This window comes from Bos grunniens, chromosome 11, assembly GCF_055505025.1.
Source record: "Bos grunniens cultivar Pamir isolate PY7600 chromosome 11, Bosgru_T2T1.0, whole genome shotgun sequence".
NCBI classification, from domain to species: domain Eukaryota; kingdom Metazoa; phylum Chordata; class Mammalia; order Artiodactyla; family Bovidae; genus Bos; species Bos grunniens.
Window position 1 is genome coordinate 14,451,523 of NC_141175.1, and position 19,416 is coordinate 14,470,938.

The 19,416-nt window shown below is 40.2% G+C and overlaps 1 protein-coding gene and 2 pseudogenes across 2 annotated transcripts; all 3 read right to left on the bottom strand.

The window, feature by feature from the left end:
- Positions 1-2,360: 2,360 nt before the first annotated feature.
- On the bottom strand, positions 2,361-3,305 carry LOC147362625 (olfactory receptor 1L8-like). Its single transcript, XM_086323371.1, has one exon. The coding sequence runs from the start codon at positions 3,303-3,305 to the stop codon at positions 2,361-2,363; it is 945 nt and encodes a 314-aa protein (XP_086179497.1).
- Positions 3,306-10,328: 7,023 nt separating this feature from the next.
- LOC147362626 (olfactory receptor 1L8-like) lies at positions 10,329-12,364 on the bottom strand (annotated as a pseudogene). Its single transcript, XR_015135683.1, has one exon. The product of XR_015135683.1 is annotated as an olfactory receptor 1L8-like (transcript).
- A 4,669-nt stretch (positions 12,365-17,033) lies between these two features.
- LOC147362627 (olfactory receptor 1L8-like) lies at positions 17,034-17,955 on the bottom strand (annotated as a pseudogene).
- Between the last annotated feature and the right edge of the window lie 1,461 nt (positions 17,956-19,416).

Here is a 19,416-nt window from a genome sequence, read left to right on the forward strand (position 1 = left end):
TTTTGGATTAGTGTTTTTCTTTTATTCAGGTAAATACCCAGAAGTGAAATTGCTGTATCATTTTGCAGTTCCATTTTAACTTTGTAAATTCCTTCCAGTATACTTTTCCATCCACATTGAAATCTGGTGTAGTTAAAAGACCAAATTAGATTCCAATGTGTCAGGCAGAGGACAGTAATGTGTCTCTCTCACAATCAAGTACTTGCTTTAACCAGGGTGTTATTCTGGCTACAGAAACATAAAGTAGCAGTTACTACCTGACAGTCACAGTGTGTTATAGAGGTTCAAAGGCAGGCATCCTCCTAGTGCAACAGCAACCGTAATGATATGTGACTCAAGTGATAAGCCCAAATTACTATAGTTTAGGCAGGTCTTTAAGGAACTCATTGACATTGTCTTTCTAAATTGTACATAAATTGTATATAAAAGGTCTCAATGGACATGAATTTCAGCAAACTCCAGGAAACAGTGAAGAACAGAGAAGCCTGGCATGCGGCAGGCCATGGGGTCTCAGAGTGGGAAATGATTTAGCAACCAAACAACAACAAAATAAAAGGTCTCAGAAAATTGTTTTAATGTAGGTTTGGTCCAATTCTTCGTCTCATGGAAAAATGAATTCTGGAACATTATTGGCCATGACTCAGCACTACACATGAGATAAACAGTTAAGAACACTAAACTCTTGCTTTGAGGTAGTTTCTTAAGAAGGGAATATCGAATCCCATTCCTGCCTTTATTTTTCATTAGGTGATCTCTCTTCACCTGCCTTAGTTCTTGCACTTTTTCTGCTTTCTACCTGTCCTAACCCAAACCGGACTTCTCTGGATTATCAGCTCTGGTTCAACCCTACCACCTCTATAGGCATGCAGCAAGATGAGACTCTCCAGAGCTGCTGCTTTCCTCCATTTCTGTTGAAGAATTGATGCTTTTCAACTGTGGTGCTGGAGAAGACTCTTGAGAGTCCCTTGGACAGCAAGGAGATCAAACCAGTCTATGCTAAAGGAAATCAGTCCTGAATATTCATTGGAAGGACTGATACTGAAGCTGAAGCACCAATACTTTGGCCACCTGATGCGAAGACCTGACTCACTGGAGAAAACTGATGTTGGGAAAGATGGAGGGCAGGAGGAGAAGGGGGAGACAGAGGAAGAAAAGATTGGATGGCATCACCTACTCAATGGACATGAATTTGAGCAAACACCAGAAGACAGTGAAGGACAGGCAAGCCTGACATGCTGCAGGTCATGGAGTGGCAGAGTTGAACATGACTTAGTGGCTGAACAACAGCAATTACCAAATAAGTCACTATATAATCTGTCTGCTACTTGGAGTTTGCACTATTTTTATTGTGATGGGGTGGAAAAGCTTTCTGCTTTGAAGATCAGACTCCTGGCTTTTTATGTATGCACACTATTTTTTGAAACACAAATGTCTCCCATTCTCCGTCTACTACAGCCCTTACATCTTAAAACAATACTGCAATTAATCATAATTGATTTATTTCCTACTGATAAGATTTTATGTTTTGGCCTATTTTTATATTAAAAACTAAGATTCACTCAAATAAAATCTCTACACTCAACATACGGTTATGGCAATATTTCTGTGAGTTTCTTAAGACTTGAAGTTTCTAGAATAAGTATTAAATTATAATTTTTAAAACATAATTTAGTGATAGATGGAGGGAGGAAAGGTTTCAGCATTCCACCTGTGGTATGGATAATTTCTTGATTCTTATTCTTTCTGGTCATTAGCAATTTTTAGTTGTTTGGTTAAAAAATGATGAAATTGAAAAGAAATAAAGTCATAGCAATATGATAAGGGGGGAACAGAAAAACTAGGAGGAGAAAAAGTGAAAACTGAAGTTTTAAACAAGAAAACATTTTTGAATGAGAAAAATGAGGAATTATAAAAATATTCAAAATGAAAGTTAGCTAAAATGTACTCTTTCTCCTCCTCCTCTCCTTCTGTCCCCCATTTCAAATGTTTGCACAGGCATCCAACAGCTACAAATTAAGTAATTATTTGTAGCAATATACTGAAATGTGAAGGATTTTGGAGGATAAGTCTTGAAATGAGAAATTTGTTTAGGAAATATCTGTGGGAAAAAGATTGGTTTAAAGCATCTCATGTGGAAGATGCAAAGTAATGAATCTTCATAGGAAAGACGAGAAACAGTGGGGAAGAACATCATGATTTAAGCAGAAGCAAAGTCAAATAAAGGGTCTTCATCAATGGATGTAATTGACCACAATGCCTATTCTCACATGGGTTAAAAATGTTAACCTCCAAGAGCTTGCTTGTTCACCAAGACCCAGTAGAAACCAGATTCAAATGGGGAAGATTCCCTTGTGTGTTCATCAAGGGGGTGCTGCCTGAGGTTTCCTCCTTCCCACCAGCTTCCTCAGACCCTGTTTCAGGTCTTTGTTTCTTAGGCTGTAGATAAAAGGATTGAGCATGGAGGAGAGAACTGTGTAGACAATTGTTGCCACGTGGTCCCTGACAGTGTAGGTGGACACAGGCTGTAAATAGACATAGAAGATGCTTCCATAAAATAGTGTTACCACTGTAAGGTGAGACCCACAGGTGGAGAAGGCTTTGTGTTTCCCAGCAGCTGAGGGAATTTTGAGAACCGTGATGAGGATTCGTATGTAAGAAAAAGCAATGCATAGAAAAGGAGTCACCAAAAAGGCAGATGCCTCTGTCATTAACACAATTTCATTGACAAATGTGGAGGAGCAGGATAATTTCATCAGAGGGCTGAGGTCACAGAGAAAATGATGGATAATATTGGAGTCACAGAAGGTGAGGTGATTCAGTAGAAGTGTGTGTAGGAGAGAGTGGAAGTGAGGCAATGAGCAGGAGAAAGCCACCAGCAGGACACAGCGGCGGTGACTCATGATGGTGACATAGTTGAAGGGGTCACAGATGGCCACATAGCGGTCAAAGGCCATGACTACTAGAAGCCAACTGTCAGTGTTGCCCAAGGCATATATAAAATACATCTGGGTAAGGCACCCAGCATAGGAGATGGTCTTGTGTGACAGAAAGTTCACCAGCATCCTGGGGACAATGGTTGTGGTGAAGCAAATGTCAGTGAAAGACAGGAAACTCAAAAAGAAATACATAGGGGTGTGCAGTTGGGGGTCAGAGCAGATGGCCAGGATGATGAGCAGGTTCCCTGTTATGGTGACCAGATATATGATGAGGAAGAGGATGAAGAGTGGCTTCTGGTCCTGAGGTCGGGAGGAGAGTCCCAGGAGGATGAATTCAGAGACACTACTGGTTTGGTTGAGTCTTTCCATTGACTTGGGTCTAAGTTATATGCAAGGTGCTTTGTTATTTCACATGCTCCAATTCCATTGTCCAAATCAGGAGAACCCACCAAGGCTTTTTGGTTACCAGTAGCAACTGTACTTTCCCAAATAATCTGTCTGCAATGCAGGGGACCTGGGTCAATCACTGGGTTGGGAAGATTCCCTGGAGAAGGGAATGGCTACCCACTCCAGCATTCTTGCCTGATGAATTCTATGGACAGAGAAGCCAGGCAGGCTACAGTCCATACTGCCACTAACACTTTCACTTTCACAGCAGGTGTGCAGGGAAAGCTTCTCATCCTCATGGTCCATGATGTGGTCTTAGCTTCCCAAATCCATGGGCATCATAAGGACCTTATATAGCAAGCTGTAGGGACAGAAGAAGAGTTTTCCTACAGAATCTATCAGAGTGGTCTTCTTTGATTCAAGTTGCTTAGTTCCTATTCTGGGAGAAACTATGTTTCCCTAACGGGAACATAGCAAAAAATAATATTTGCTTTGTGTAGTTCATGTTGTATTTTGGGAGATCAATCATGGAAAAACAGAATATAGAACATTATATCAGGTGAAGAGAAGTTTTATTAGCAAAATAGGGTATTATGAGACAATGGAGATGGCTGGAGGGTGTGGATGGTGAAACACAGAAGTCGCAGAACCATCATTCCTTCTAAAGCACAATAAGTTGTTATCCTATTGGATTTAACTTTGCACGTCTGGGGAACGGGTAAAGGTTTGCTGAACCAACCAACAGGGCAAGTCTAAGAGGAATGGTAAAGCTAGGTCAACATTGTTTTATTTTCCTTGTTTGGGCACAGAATGGAAAGCTAATCCTTCTTACCTCATGGCATGATATCATTTTGCAAAATTTTATGGAAGGAATATTTGTTCATGCATCTAGTGATTTGAGTGTATCAGTAGTTAAAGCAGAAAATAACAACCAGTGTTTACAAATACATATTCCCTATGAAACCTATGCTAAGCACTTGACTAAATCCCATGATAAGGAATTATGAAGCATGCATTGTTTCAGGAAACTAAGGTTTACAGAGGTGAAGTGGTTTGCTCATGGTTACTAAGGAGTTGAATAGCAATCAGGTATCAAACACCAAGCTTATGCTCTTAAGCATTATGTACCTCTCCTCCAGTTTTGGTATATTTATTGTCTATCACAATCAGGCACAGACACTGTTTTCCTCATTTTGACAGTTTCCTACACGAATTACCCTTCTATGTCCCTTAACTGACAATGTTTCTTCTTCCATGATCAGAATGCATCCTTGGAGTTGCAAAAGAGGTAGCCTATCTTTCTGTGAAGTAGAGATGGAGGAAGTTGAAATTTTGAATCTCCATGATAAACTGGCCAAAATCAGGTGGAAAATTTTGACTATGTGTGACCGCTGTGTGTCTAGTGAGTGGAGTTGGGGTCCTGGAGTGGACAGTGCCCTGGACTAAAGTTGAATTGTGGGAGTTTGATTTGTCTTCCATCATCTGTTCACAAACTCATTCTTGATGTTTAATGAATAGCAACTGAGATACTATGTCTGTAAAGCAGTGTATCACACACTAATCAATATTCAAAGATGAGGTATTTATGGAAGGCTTGCCTGGGGAATGTGGAATACAAAAGTTAGTGCAGAGTTAGTGAATTAATGGGATTCGGTGCTACAGGTCACAGATGTGAAGAACACACAGGTTGATGACTAGAAAAAAGGAGGAACATTTTGGATCTGAGAATCAGGAAGAATCGTTCTAAAAGCACAGGGTGAGTGGATCAGGCTGTGAATATGATGGGTTTTCTTTTCTTTCCCTTATACTGGTGGGGTTTTACTTCCAATAAAACCAATGGTATAAATGGGTTAGAGATCAAACTGGTTGAACTAAAGACCAAATGCCACATGGAAGTTCTACTTGGACCTTAGGATGTCTCAATCTGTGAGATATTTGAAAGTATCTGGGAGAAAACAAGTAAGGTACCAAAGTGGGTTGGAGTAGCCAAGTGGGTGGCCAGCTTCTGAAGCTCACCTCTATGTCCAGATGCTTTTCCTTCTTTCTCAGCCTCTCCAGAAGCTGATGTGCGCCATGTGCGTTTGTCAAGTCACGTCCGCTTCTCAGTCAAAGCTCAGCTTCCTCATGTGTCTCCCATGAAATTCAGGGCTGATTGACAAGGAAACAAGCAGGGATGGAGGAGGAGCTGATATACTACTCCAAAGGGGTAACACGTTTTCCTTCCCTGACCTCAACCCCCGTCCTTCTTTCTTAACGGTCCCTGGTCCCTAGCTCACTGCTGCTCTCCCAGCTCCAGATCTCAGAAGGCAGAGATGCTCTGACTCAAGTGGGAGGGCTCTCTTGATTGTGGCAGTACAGCCAGCTTCTCACAGTCTGAGGTCTCCTCTGTGGCCTCTCAGATTCTTATTAGGCTAAGGATGTTGTGATGTGATGAACTCTCTAGGGGGTTTGTCTCCAAGGGGACAGAGGACCCCTGAGGCTTCCTGTTTAGATGTTGGGACTGATCTTTGATCTTCTTAATCTCTCTGTGACATCTCAAGGGCATACTTCTGTTTCCCCAACTATGAGTTATGAGGGATGGACAGATACTTATGTAGGTGAAAACTTGAATTTGGGGGGATTCGGATGTCGACCAAGGTGTATTCTAAATCTGGGGAAGACAAGCCAAAATGAGGAGGTTGCAATTTTTAGGATATTCAGTGAGGGGTAGTTCAATGGTGTAAATATGCTTTCCAGTGTCTGGGGAGGCACATGGATTAGACATTTTTGTATGTGGGATTAGGCTAGTGTAAGTTTATATAGGCTTAAATCATAGGGTCAGGCAATGGTTGTTGTCATATAGCAAACGGACTTTGGATCAAATAATCCATGTGGTTTCAGAGTTTAGTCTCAGAGCTTTGGGGTTCAGCATGAGGGAAATAGATACTTAATAGAATGCTGGTCTTGCCTCTTAGTAGTTGCTTTTGAGAAGTTACTTAGCTCTATGAACTTCAAGTCCTTCCTCTGATAAATGAAGATATAACTCTTCTTGGCACTGAAATCAGGGAGCAAATTTCCTTTTGGATTTTATACAGAGAATACTTGTGTATTTTGGTGAATATCATTAACAGTAAGGATATAGGGGGAAAAGTACATTCTGCTACTGCCCTCAGTATAAGCCAGTGCCTCATACAACACATGTGTGTCTTTTCCCTTACCTGTGAGTTTAATTTAAAAATTTTATCTACATATTAAGAGTAAATACTATAGAGACAGAAAGTCCTGGGTTTGGGTCCTGCATCTTCTAATTACTATTCAGATGGCTGGCTTTCTTTCTATTAATTTCTAAATCTCTTGACAAATACTATTTATTTACAGTTTATTGAGAAATAATGGACATAGAACATTGTTTAATGTGTACAACACAGTGATTTGACAGATGTATTTATTGCAAAATGATGACCACAATAATGTTAGTTAACATATCCATAGTTTTGATTTTTGTAGTGATAACTTTTAAAATCTACTGTCATAAAAATTTTCATATGTACAGCACCGTCTTGTTAAACTTAGTCACCTTGCTGTATCTTTACTTGAACTATATAGATGATAGCAAATTCTTTCCTAAAGTGACTGTATCAATTTATATTGCTGCTGCTGCTGCTGCTGCTAAGTCGCTTCAATCGTGTCCGACTCTGTGTGACCCCATAGACGGCAGCCCACCAGGCTCCTCCATCCCTGGGATTCTCCAGGCAAGAACACTGGAGTGGGTTTCCATTTCCTTCTCCAATGCATGAAAGTGAAAAGTCAAAGTGAAGTTGCTCAGTCATGTCCGACTCTTAGCGACCCCATGGACTGTAGCCTACCAGGCTGCTCCATCCATGGGATTTTCCAGGCAAGAGTACTGGAGTGGGGTGCCATTGCCTTCTTCAAATTTATATTGCTACTAACAGCATAAATATGAAAAGTTTAAAAAATATGAAGCAATATAAAATTATGCTGTTAATTTATATTGCTACTAACAGCATAATTTTATATTGCTTCATATTTTTTAAACTTTTCATATTTATCCTCAGAATTCTAATTTTTATTATCTGTTGGTGTGCAATGGCTCCCCATTGTTATTTAATTTGCATTTCTCTGATTATTAATGTAACACATCATATTTTCATATGATTATTGGTCATTTAGATTTTCTTCTCTTTTGTGACATGTTTATTTAATTTTTTTCCTAGACCCTCATCTCCCTCAGCCCCTAGCTTTGCCTGTTTTTCTTACTGATTTCTAGGGATCTTTATGTACTCTTAATCTGGATGTTTTAATTGGTTTTATGAATTTCAAATACCTTTTACTATTTTGTTATTTGTCTTTTTCTGCTATGATGTCTTTGATAGTAACACAGTCTAATTTACAATTTCCTTTTATGGTTAGTGCTTACTTTCTGTTTCTTATTAAAGAAATATTTTTCTATCTTAAGGAGAAAAAGATATTCTCCTATATTACTTTCTAAACATTTTTAGTTTTTGGTTTTCATATGTAAGTTTGTAACTCATCAGGAGTAAATTTTTGCATATGGTATGTGGTAAGAATCCAGTTTCATTTTTGCATGTGATTTTCCAACTGTCTTAAGCTGCACTCAAGAAAAAATGCACCTCATTCGTGTGAAGTGTATACCAACAGGGGGCAGGGTGTGTGTGTTTCTGGGCTCTCTATTTTATAGCAGCTGTCTTGTTTGTCTACTCTTTCACCAATATCCACATAGCCTTCATTACAATAGGTCTATAGTGGGTCTTGGTATCTACTAGACTAGTGATTCTCAAAGTATTTTTCTTAATCAGTATGTGGCATCACCTGAGGGCTTGTTAGAAATGAAAATTCCTGGACCTCACTCAGACTGACTCAAGGGACATAGCCATAGCTCCATGGCCATGCCTAGTCTTGGAGAAAAGTGTACAGATCAGGATTTTCTCTTCCAAACCCAAAGTGTTGATAGCAAAAACCCTATGTTGTGTAGAAGTGTGATGATTTCAGGCATGAAGTGTTTCCTCCTTATCTAGTTCATCAAAATGAGAATTAGGACATTCAATGGAGGGTCCCATTGGTGATCCGACCTCTTTTCTACCAGCTCTTTCCTATCATGATGCGATATTATTACTTTTTAAACAAAACAAAACTCAACAAAACTCAATGATGAGGAACAACAGAGCAATAGATAGATTTTACAGTACTCTTAACAATTGGTGTTTATTTATGAAAAAAAAAGTCCCCATTTAAAAATTCTGATGTTAAAAACATGTGCAGACTTTAAAGCACACATTATGTCCTTCTAGTCTTCTGTGTAATGGTGTGTGTGTTATATGTGTGTGTGTGTGTGTGCATGTGTGTGTAAGGGTGCATGTTTTCTTACTGGGTATATAATCTCACCAGATACAAAAAAATATACCCTCACACACACACACACACAGATATATACTTTTTTTTTTACCCTAACAGGTTTATTCATAGACAATTTTGTTGGTATTCGTAATGGCTTTTCACGTCAGTCCTAGAGATATACCTCCTTATGTATATCTATTACAGATTATTTCTCTCTATGGAAAAATTGAAGCACTATTTATCTATTTCTCTATTGATGGGCATTTAGATTATTTTTAATTTTTCTAATTTTTTCTATTATGAAAAATGCTGCAATCAGTGAGTATCTGTATACATGTAGATTATACACTTGGTATAGCATTACTGAAGGCATGAGTCCAGAAATACAAATACTGGGACATAGGCAGTGGTCAGGAATTTTCAATCATGCAGCTTCCCACATAAAGACTAGGTTAGTCTTTTCTATGGGGGGCTCCTTAAAATGCAGGTTCACAGGCCCACATGAGACCTATTGAATAATAGCTCCAAGAAGAACATAGAAGAATGATAAATGATAAAATATTCAGATATAAAATAAAGTATAAAATCACTGAGTAATAATAGAGAATAAAGGAAGAAACAAAAGTGAACAGTATAAAGTCCTTGCCTAGATGACTCTACTTCCCAGAACACTCCGTATGTCTCTGAATGGTTCCCAAAGTTCCTAGTTACATCTGCCTTTAATGTTCACATGTGGGTTTTTATACTCTCCTTAGAATCATCAGTTCTAAGTACATAGAATTAATGTATGCACTTTCTCTGGGAAGCAGACAGATCTGGATGATTATGATGGTGGCAAGAGGGGACTCTCTAAGGGGAACTAAAGCTAAGAGAGGGAACAAGACCAGTGCCTCGAGGCATATTTGAGGCACCAGATGACCAGGGTAGAGACCCAGAGGCAACTCAGCCTCATGCACACTGGCCTGATAATCAGGGCAGTTGTGTGCTGAACTACTAGGTCACCTGGCTGAGCGGGGCTAAGAGTTGGGCTTTTGTTCACTACAGAGCCTAGAACATTGTGCTGCCAAACATATGGAAGAAGGATGAGGCACAATCCCTGGATAACTGTTGCACTAGACACACTCCTCGCTTGGTGGAGGTTTCATTTTCTTAAGAGCCTCAATCCTGTCCCTCTCTCTCTGCTTCTCCTTTTCTGAATCACTGCAATGACTTTCAAAAAGCTAGTGTATTCCAGAAATTACATTGAGAACCAAAGTTTATTAAGGGAATCAAAAGTTATTGAACAGATATATGTTAAGTTCTAGGAAATTTTGTGGGAAACAAAGGTTTCAACAGCATTTGGAGCAATGAAAAGGATGTGGTTTCGTGGAGAAGAGGAAGAAGAAGAGGAAGAGAGCTGCTGATACATGAAAACTGGAAGCCAAGACTTTGGTAGACCTGGAGGCTATTCCTGAATCATCATAAAGTCTCCATGGTTAATAGTTGTACGTGTAAAGAAGTGGACACAACCCAACATCCGTGACACATGTGAGTCATTTCTGCTGACCTAAAGAGTCTATTATGTGTATCAGGAACTAGCAGAAACAGCATCTAGAGCCTCAGAGAAACCCATGAACATATCCCCAAAAGACTAGGATTTCCTCCTTCTAGCTAGGATTTCCTCCTGCCCAGCAGCTTCCCCAGGCCCCTCTTCATGTCTTTGTTTCTCAGACTGTAAATGAAAGGGTTGAGCATGGAAGACAGAACTGTGTAGACAAGTGTAGCCACTCGGTCCTGAACAGTGTAGCTGGACAAGGGCTGTAAATAGACATAAAAAATGATTCCATAAAACAGGATCACCACAGTGAAGTGGGAGCCACAGGTGGAGAAGGCTTTGCATTTCCCTGCAGCTGAGGGGATCCTGAGAACTGTTATGAGGATTCGCACATATGAGAAAACAATGCATAGGAAGGGGGTCACCCAAAACACCAGCCCTTCTGTCTTTATTATGAGATCATTGACAAATATGGAGGAGCAGGACAATTTCAGCAGAGGGTTGATGTCACAGAGGAAGTGGTGGACAACATTGGAGTCACAGAAGGTGAGCTGATTCAGCAGAAGTATGTGTAGGAGTGAGTGGAGGTGAGGCAATGAGCAGGAGAAGGCCACTAACAGGACACAGCGGCGGTGGCTCATGATGGTGACATAGTGGAAGGGGTCACAGATGGCCACATAGCGGTCATGGCTGCCAGAAGATAACTATCAGTGTTGCCCAGAGCATATATGAAATACATCTGGGTCAGACATCCAGTATAGGAGATGGTCTTCTTCTCTGACAGGAAGTCAACTAGCATCCTGGGGACAATGGTTGTTGTATACCAAATGTCAGTGAAAGACAGGGCACTCAAGAAGACATACATAGGGGTGTGCAGTTGGGGGTCAGAGCTGATGGCCAGGACGATGAGCAGGTTCCCTGTTATGGTGACCAGGTACATGATGAGGAAGAGGATGAAGAGTGGCTTCTGGTCCTCAGGCCGGGAGGAGAGTCCCAGGAGGATGAACTCAGAAACACTGCTGGTTTGGTTGAGTCCTTCCATTGACTTGGGTCTAGTTAGATACAGGAAGGTTTGTTATTCATCATGCTCCAATTCCACAGCCCAGATCACAAGAACCCAGCAAACTTTATTTCCTCTGTTTGGTCACTATTGGCAGCTGTGCTGGGAAAGCTCGTTACCCTTGTGGTCTTTGATGTGGTCCTCTGTTCCCAAATCCACATTATCATAAGCGCCTTGTGTTGAAACCAGGAGGAACAGAAGAAGAGTTTTCCTTTAGAAACCTCCAATTCAAGTTCCTTAGTTCCTAGTCTGGGAAATCTAGGATGTTCCTAGTGCTGGGAATACAGCAACAAAGCAGAAATCTTTGCCTTTGTGTAATTCATGTAGCTTGGCTGATAGGTCAGATGATTACAAACAGTATATGTAATATAATACCAAATAGCAATACATTTGTTAAAAAAGAGGGTATTAATAGTGTAAGAGATCATTGGGGGTAGAGAGTATTTTAGATACTGAAGTCATATGACCCCCATTCTTTATCAAAGCAAACTCAGTTGTTGTAAAATTAAACTTTATCTTTGCATGTCTTCAATAGAAATAAGCATTTGCCAAAATAATCAACAGGGAATATCTGAGGGGAATGTTGAACCCAGTTCAACAGTGTTTCTGTCCTTGTCTGGACACACTTGTCTGTCACCCTCCTTAGCTCACGGCATGCTATCATCAGTCTGTGCAAGTCTCCCCTCTTTTGTAAATTGTTTTTCCTTTCATTAATCCCCTGTCCTAAACCACATTTGTACAGAAGGGCATCCATTGTTAACTATTCAATTCATGTTTTAAAATTTCTTCTCTCACATATTTATTCAAAGATATCTATGAGAAACATGTAAGTATGCATTTTCATCATACCCAGTTACCTAATAATGGACATCAAATTGTCTCTCTTGCTACTGCAAAATACTCTATAATGATAGATCTTACATCAGCAAATGTTCTTTAAAGAAATTTTTTAGAGCCAGTATATTCATCCATAATTTCTGAATTACATATTACATCCGAAGCTTCAAACATTTTGAGACATTGGTTATTTATAAATTCTTGGTTACCACAAAAATCCCTACAATGAATATACTTATATCATTAAAGTGTTTAAACTAATTTTCAGAGGCAGTGTATTCTTTAATACATTTTAAATGGACATATCACACTGGAACTTTAAGGCATTTTAAAGCCCTGTGTGTGTGTGTGTGTGTGTGTGTGTGTTTGCTCAGTCACTCAGTCGTGTCCAACTCATTGAGGCCCCATGGACTACAGCCTGCCAGGATCCTCTGCCCACGAAATTTTCCAGGCAAGAATACTGGAGTGAGGTGCCATTCCCTTCTCTGGGAGAACTTCCCAGGGATTGAATCCATGTCTCTTACATCTCCTGCACAGGCAGGCAGATCCTTTATCACTAGCAAAACCTGGGAAGCCCTTAAAGTCTTATATTATATATTAATTTATTGATTGCTATATTAATTTATTTAAAATTGTTAAATTAATATGTTGCTTCATTTATAATTAACTGCTCATATACTAACTTATCAAACATCTTTAAAATTCAAATACTTCATATGTAATATTGGACTCAAATATTCACATTCTCATGAAGATTTAGTGAAATAACGCATGAAAACACTTACAAGAGCAACGAGCATATTGTCAGCATGCAGGAGAAGCTGTTGATTCTTATCAGTCCCTGTGTACCTGTCCTTTATCTTCTATTTCTTGATGTTCTCAAATCAATTAATTTACGTACATAAAGTATCACATTCCTCACTGCCAAATTGTCTGGCTAATTTCAGGATTTTGCAAGGTTTTAATGGAAGGAATATTTGTTTATGCACTGAATAATTGGATGAATTGGTAATTAAAGTTAATAACAATGACCAATATTTGTGAGTAAGTATTACGTATCAAGTTTATATTAAGCATCCTACTAAATCTTAAGGAATTGTGAAGCATTTTAAGAGATTAAGGCTTACAGCATTGAAGTGGTTTGCTGAAGTTCACTAAGGACATTAAGGCTCCCCTGATAGCTCAGTTGGTGAAGAATCCACCTGCAATGTGGGAGACCTGGGTTCAACCTCTGGGTTGGGAAGATCCCCTGGAGAAGGGAAAGTCTACCCACCCCAGTATTCTGGCCTGGAGAATTCCATTGACTGTATAGTCCATGGGGTGGCGAAGAGTCGGACACGACTGAGCTACTTTCATTCTCACTTTCAAGGATGTGAAGAGCAATCAGAATTTGAACTCCAAGCTGGCTCACTCTAAGTTTATGCTCTCCAGTATCATGCTACTCCTCCTCTAGGTTTGGCATGTTAATTGTCTATAACAATCAACATAGGCTCTATTTTAATTGTTTTGACAATTTCCTACACAGTTTCCCCATCTATCCTCCTTATCTGACACACTTTCTTCTCTCATATTCAGAATTTATCCTTGTATTTGCTAGAGAGGTGGCCTATCTTTCTGTGTTGTAGAGATAGTGGAATTTGAAAATTGAATATCCATGATTAACTGGCCAAATTGGGTGGAAATATTGGCCATGCATAACTAGGGCGTGTCTGGCGTTGGTGTTGGAGTCATACAGAGGACAGCACCCTGGGCTGATGACATTGGTTCATCCTGCATCACCCGCTCACAAGCTGGTTCCTGATGTTTTATGAATAACAAGGGAGACACCATGTCTGTAAAGCAGTACATCACACACAGATCAATATTCAAAAGTGAGTCATTTGTGAAAGGGCTGCCTGGGGAATGTGCAATACAAAAATTAGTGGAGATTTGGTGAATTAATGGGATTGGTTGTTCTATTCAGAGAGTGAGGGGCACCCAGATTGAAGACAAGAAAAGAGGAGGAAGGTTTTTGACTCGAACATTCTAAAAGCAGAGGGTAAATGGATCAGGCCAACACTATAATCTTTTCTCTCTCTCTCTCTCTCTCTCTCTCTCTCTCTCTCTTTTCTTTCTACTGCTGGGGTTTTGTTTCCATAAAAAGAAAACATTTGAATCAGTTCTAATGAGGTGGATGAAACTGGAGCCTATTATACAGAGTGAAGTAAGCCAGAAGGAAAAACACCAATACAGTATAATAACGCATATATATGGAATTTAGAAAGATGGTAATAATAACCCTGTGTACAAGACAGCAAAAGAGACACTGATTTATAGAACAGCCTTATGGACTCTGTGGGAGAGGGAGAGGGTGGGAAGATTTGGGAGAATGGCATTGAAACATGTAAAATATCATGTATGAAACGAGATGCCAGTCCAGGTACGATGCACGATACTGGATGCTTGGGGCTAGTGCACTGGGACGACCCAGAGGGATGGTATGGGGAGGGAGGACGGAGGAGGGTTCAGAATGGGGAACACATGTATACCTGTGGTGGATTCATTTTGATATTTGGCAAAACTAATACAATTATGTAAAGTTTAAAAATAAAATAAAATTTAAATAAATAAATGGTATATATGGCCTAGAAGTCCAAATGCATGGACTTAAAACCAAATTCCAAAAGTAAGTCTTATCTCCCTGGACTTATGACTTCTCAATCCATGAAATATTTGAAGGTATCAGGGAGAAAACAGTAAGGTACCAAACTGGGTTGGAGTAGCCAAGTAAGTGACCAGCTTCTGAAGCTCACCTCCACATCCTGATGCTTTTCTTTCCTTCCCAGCCACTCCAGAAGTTGATGTGCACCACGTCTGTTTATCAGGTCAAGTCTGTTTCTCAACCAAAGATCAGCTTCCTCATATGTCTCCCATGAACTTCTGGACTGATTGACAAGGAGACAGAGATGGAGGAGGAGCTGATAGGCTACTCCAAAGGGGTAACATGTTTTCCTTCACTGACCTCAACTCCCACTTCTTTCCTAACACTTGGTCCCTAGCTCTCTATTGCTTCTGCCAGCTCCAGATCTCAGAAGGCAGAGATGCTCTGACTCAAGTGTGAGGATGCTCCTGTTTGAGGAAGCCCAGCCAGCTTCTCATGAGTCTGAGGTCTGCTCTGCTGGCCTCTGGGGTGTTTGTTAGGCTGAGGGAGTTGAGGTGTGATGATCTCTTCATAGAGTTTATCCTGGGATCTCTGTAGGCAGAGAAAGCAGAAGAGGAATCACAACTAGCACTGTTGACTCCAAGGGGACAGGAGACCCTTGAGACTTTCTGATTAGATGTTGGGACTAAGTTCAGAGCTTCTGAACCTCAGTGCACTGTGTCATGGGCCTGTTTCAGTTTCCTCAAGTGATATGCTTTATCAAGGATGGACAAATACTCACTGGGGTGAATCTTGTTATTTCAGGACATTCAAATGTGGACCAAGGTGTATTCTAGATCCTGGCAGGTCATCGGTTAATGTAGTGGAAGGTTAACGCTTTCAGGGAAGGCAGTGGTAGATCTATGTGCTTTCAGTGTCTGTGCTTCCCAGTATCTGGGTTGGCATGTGGACTAGACATTTTTCCATGTGGTATGCAGTAAACGTTTATGTATGTTTAAAGCCCAGAGCCATGCAAAGGATATTGTCATATGTAGCAAATGGATGTTGGATAAAAAAAAGCATGTGTTTTTAAAGTTCAGTCTCAGAGCAGTGTTTGAAGTTTAGTGTTGAGGAAAAGAGATATTTATTAGAATACTGCCCTTTTCTATTAGTAGTTACATTTAAGAAGTTACTTAGCCTTTAGAAGCCTCAGGTTCTTCCTTTACTAAATGAGGGTAAAACTGCTTCTTGGCATGAACATTGAAGAGAAAATTAACTTTTGAATTTTATACAGAAAATATTGTGTATTTTGGTAAACATTATCCATAGTAAAGTTATAGATAAGAAGGTACATTTGGCTACCGCCCTCAAAATAAACCACTGCCTCATGCAATACCCATGGGTCCTTTTCCTTTATGGTGAATTTATTTTAAACTTTCATCTACATATCAAGAATAAATAATGTAGAGACAGAAAGTCTTGGCTTTGGGTTTTGTCTCCTCCACTTACTATTCATGTGTCTGCCTTTCTATTCATTCATCCTCTTGACAAGTGTGATTTATTTATTCCAGCTTTATTGAGACATAATGGATACATGACAATAAGTTGTCCAACACAGTGATTTGATAGATGTTTTTATTACAGAATGATTACCACAATAATGATAATTAACATGCATAAGAGTTGGGTTTTTGTTCACTACAGAGCCCAGAACATTCTGCTGTCAAAAACATGGAAGGAGGAAGGGCACAATCTCTGTATAACTGTTCCACTAGACACACTCCTCGCTTGGTGGAAGCTTCAGTTTTTTAAGTCTCTGTCTTGTCACCATCTCTGTCTAGTTGCTTCTTTTTTCTAAATTACTGCAACGATTTTCAAAAAGCTAACTCATTACAGAAATTACATTGAAACCCAAATTATATTAAGAGAATCAAAAGTTATCAGACTGATGTATGTTCTAGGAAATTTTGTGGAAAACAAAGGTTTCAACAGCATTTGAAGCAATGAAAAAGATGTGGTTTCCTGAAGAAGAGGAAGGCAGAAAGAGAGTTGCAGATATATGAAAAATGGAAGCCAAGATATTGGTAGACCTGGAGCCTATTCCTGAATCATCATAAAGTCTCCATGGTTAGTAGTTGCATGTGTAAAGAAGTGGGTGCAACCCAACATAAATGACACGTGTGAGTCATATTTACTGACCTACAAGAGTTTATTATGTTTGTCAAGAACCAAGAGAAACAGGATCTAGAGCCTCAGAGAAACCCATGAACATATCCCCAGAAGGCTAGGATTTCCTCCTTCTAGCTAGGTTTTCCTCCTGCCCATCAGCTTCCCCAGGCCCCTCTTCATGTCTTTGTTTCTCAGACTGTAAATGAAAGGGTTGAGCATGGAGGTCAGGACCGTGTAGACAATTGTTGCCACTTGGTCCTGAACAGTGTAGCTGGACAAGGGCTGTAAATAGACATAAAAGATGCTTCCATAAAACAGGATCACTACAGTAAAATGGGAGCCACAGGTGGAGAAGGCTTTGCGTTTCCCTGCAGCTGAGGGGATCCTGAGAACTGCTACGAGGATTCGCACATACGAGAAAACAATGCATAGGAAGGGGGTCACCCAAAACACCAGCCCTTCTGTCTTTATTGTGAGATCATTGACAAATATGGAGGAGCAGGACAATTTCAGCAGAGGGTTGATGTCACAGAAAAAGTGGTGGACAACATTGGAGTTACAGAAGGTGAGCTGATTCAGCAAAACTATGCGTAGGAGTGAGTGAAAGTGAGGCAGTGAGCAGGAGAAGGCCACCAGCAGGACACAGGGGCGGCGGCTCATGATGGTGATATAGTGGAAGGGCCACATAGCGGTCATAGGCCATGGCTGCCAGAAGATAAGTATCAGTGTTGCCCAAGGCATATGTAAAATACATCTGGGCCAGACATCCAGCATAGGAGATGGTCTTCTTCTCTGACAGGAAGTTCACCAGCACCCTGGGGACAATGGTTGTTGAGAAGCAAATGTCAATGAAAGACAGGAAACTCAAGAAGAAATACATGGGGGTCTGCAGTTGGGGGTCAGAACGGATGGCCAGGATGATGAGCAGGTTTCCTGTTATGGTGACCAGGTACATGATGAGGAAGAGGATAAAGAGTGGCTTCTGGTCCTCTGGCCACGAGGAAAGTCCCAGGAGTATGAACTCAGAGACACTGCTGGTTTGATTGAGTCTTTCCATTGACTTTGGTCTTGCTATGTACAAGAAGGTTTGTTATTTATCATGCTCCAGTTCCACAGCCCAAATTACAAGAACCCAGCAAGTTTTTGTTGTCCTCTATTTGGGCACTATTAGCAGCTGTGCTGGGAAAGCTTGTTACCCTCCTGGTGCCTTGATGTTGTCCTCCCTTCCCAAATCCATGTGATCATAAGGGCCTTATGATGAAACCTGAAGGAACAGAAGTGTTTTCCTTTAGAAACCGTCACAGCTGGACCCCTTGATTCAAGCTCCTTAGTTCCTAGTCTATGAAATCTGTGTCCCTGCTGGGAATACAGCAATAGAACAGAAATTCTTGCCTTTGTGTAATTCATGTAGCTTGGGTGATAAGTCAGATGATCACAAACAGTATATGTAATACAGTATCAGGTAGTGATACATACACGTAGCAGTACAGAATACATCAAGGCTGTATATTGTCACCCAGCTTGTTTAACTCATATGCAGAGTACATCGTGCAAAATGCCGGGTTGGATGAAGCATAAGCTGGAATCAGGATTGCTGGGAGAAATATCAATAACCTCAGATACACAGATGATACAACCTTTATGGCAGAAAGTGAAGAGAAACTAAAGGGCCCTTTGATGAAATTGAAACAAGAGAGTGAAAAAGCTGACTTAAAACTCAACATTCAAAAAATTAAGGTCATGGTATCCAGTCCCATCACTTCATGGAAAATAGACGGGAAAACAATGGAAACAGTGACAGACTTAATTTTCTTGGGTTCCAAAATCACTACAGATGCTGATTGCAGCCATGAAATGAAAAGATGGTTGCTCCTTGGAAGAAAATTATGACCAATCTACACAGCATATTAAAAAGCAGAGACATTACTTTACTAGGTCCATCTAGTCAAACGTACTGTTTTTCCAGTAATCATGAATGGATGTGAGAGTTGGACTATAAAGAAAGCTGCGCACCAAAGAATTTATGTTTTTGAACTGTGGTGTTGGAGAAGACTCTTGAGAGTCCCTTGGACTGCAAGGAGATCAAACCAATCAATCCTAAAGGAAATCAGTCCTGAATATTCATTGGAAGGACTGATGTTGAAGCTGAAACTCCAATACTTTGGCCACCTGACATGAAGAACTGACCCATTGGAAAAGACCCTGATGCTGGGAAAGATTGAAGACAGGAGGAAAAGGGGAAAACAGGATTAGATGGTTGGATAGCATCACCGAGTGTATGGACATGAGTTTGAGCAAGCTCTGGGTATTGGTGATGGACAGGGAAGCCTGGCGTGCTGCAGTCCATAGGGTTGCAAAAAGCTGGACATGACTGAGTGATTGAACTGAACTGAACTGAGTTATACATTTGTTAAAAAACAGGGTATTATTAGTATAAGCAGATAGAGATCATTGGAGGTAGGGAGTACTTTTTTTCCACTTTCTTTTTATAATATAAATTTATTTATTTGAATTGGAG

Coding starts and splice junctions, on each gene's coding strand:
- LOC147362625 (XM_086323371.1), bottom strand. CDS start 3,305: ATGGAAAGACTCAACCAAACCAGTAGTGTCTCTGAATTCATCCTCCTG.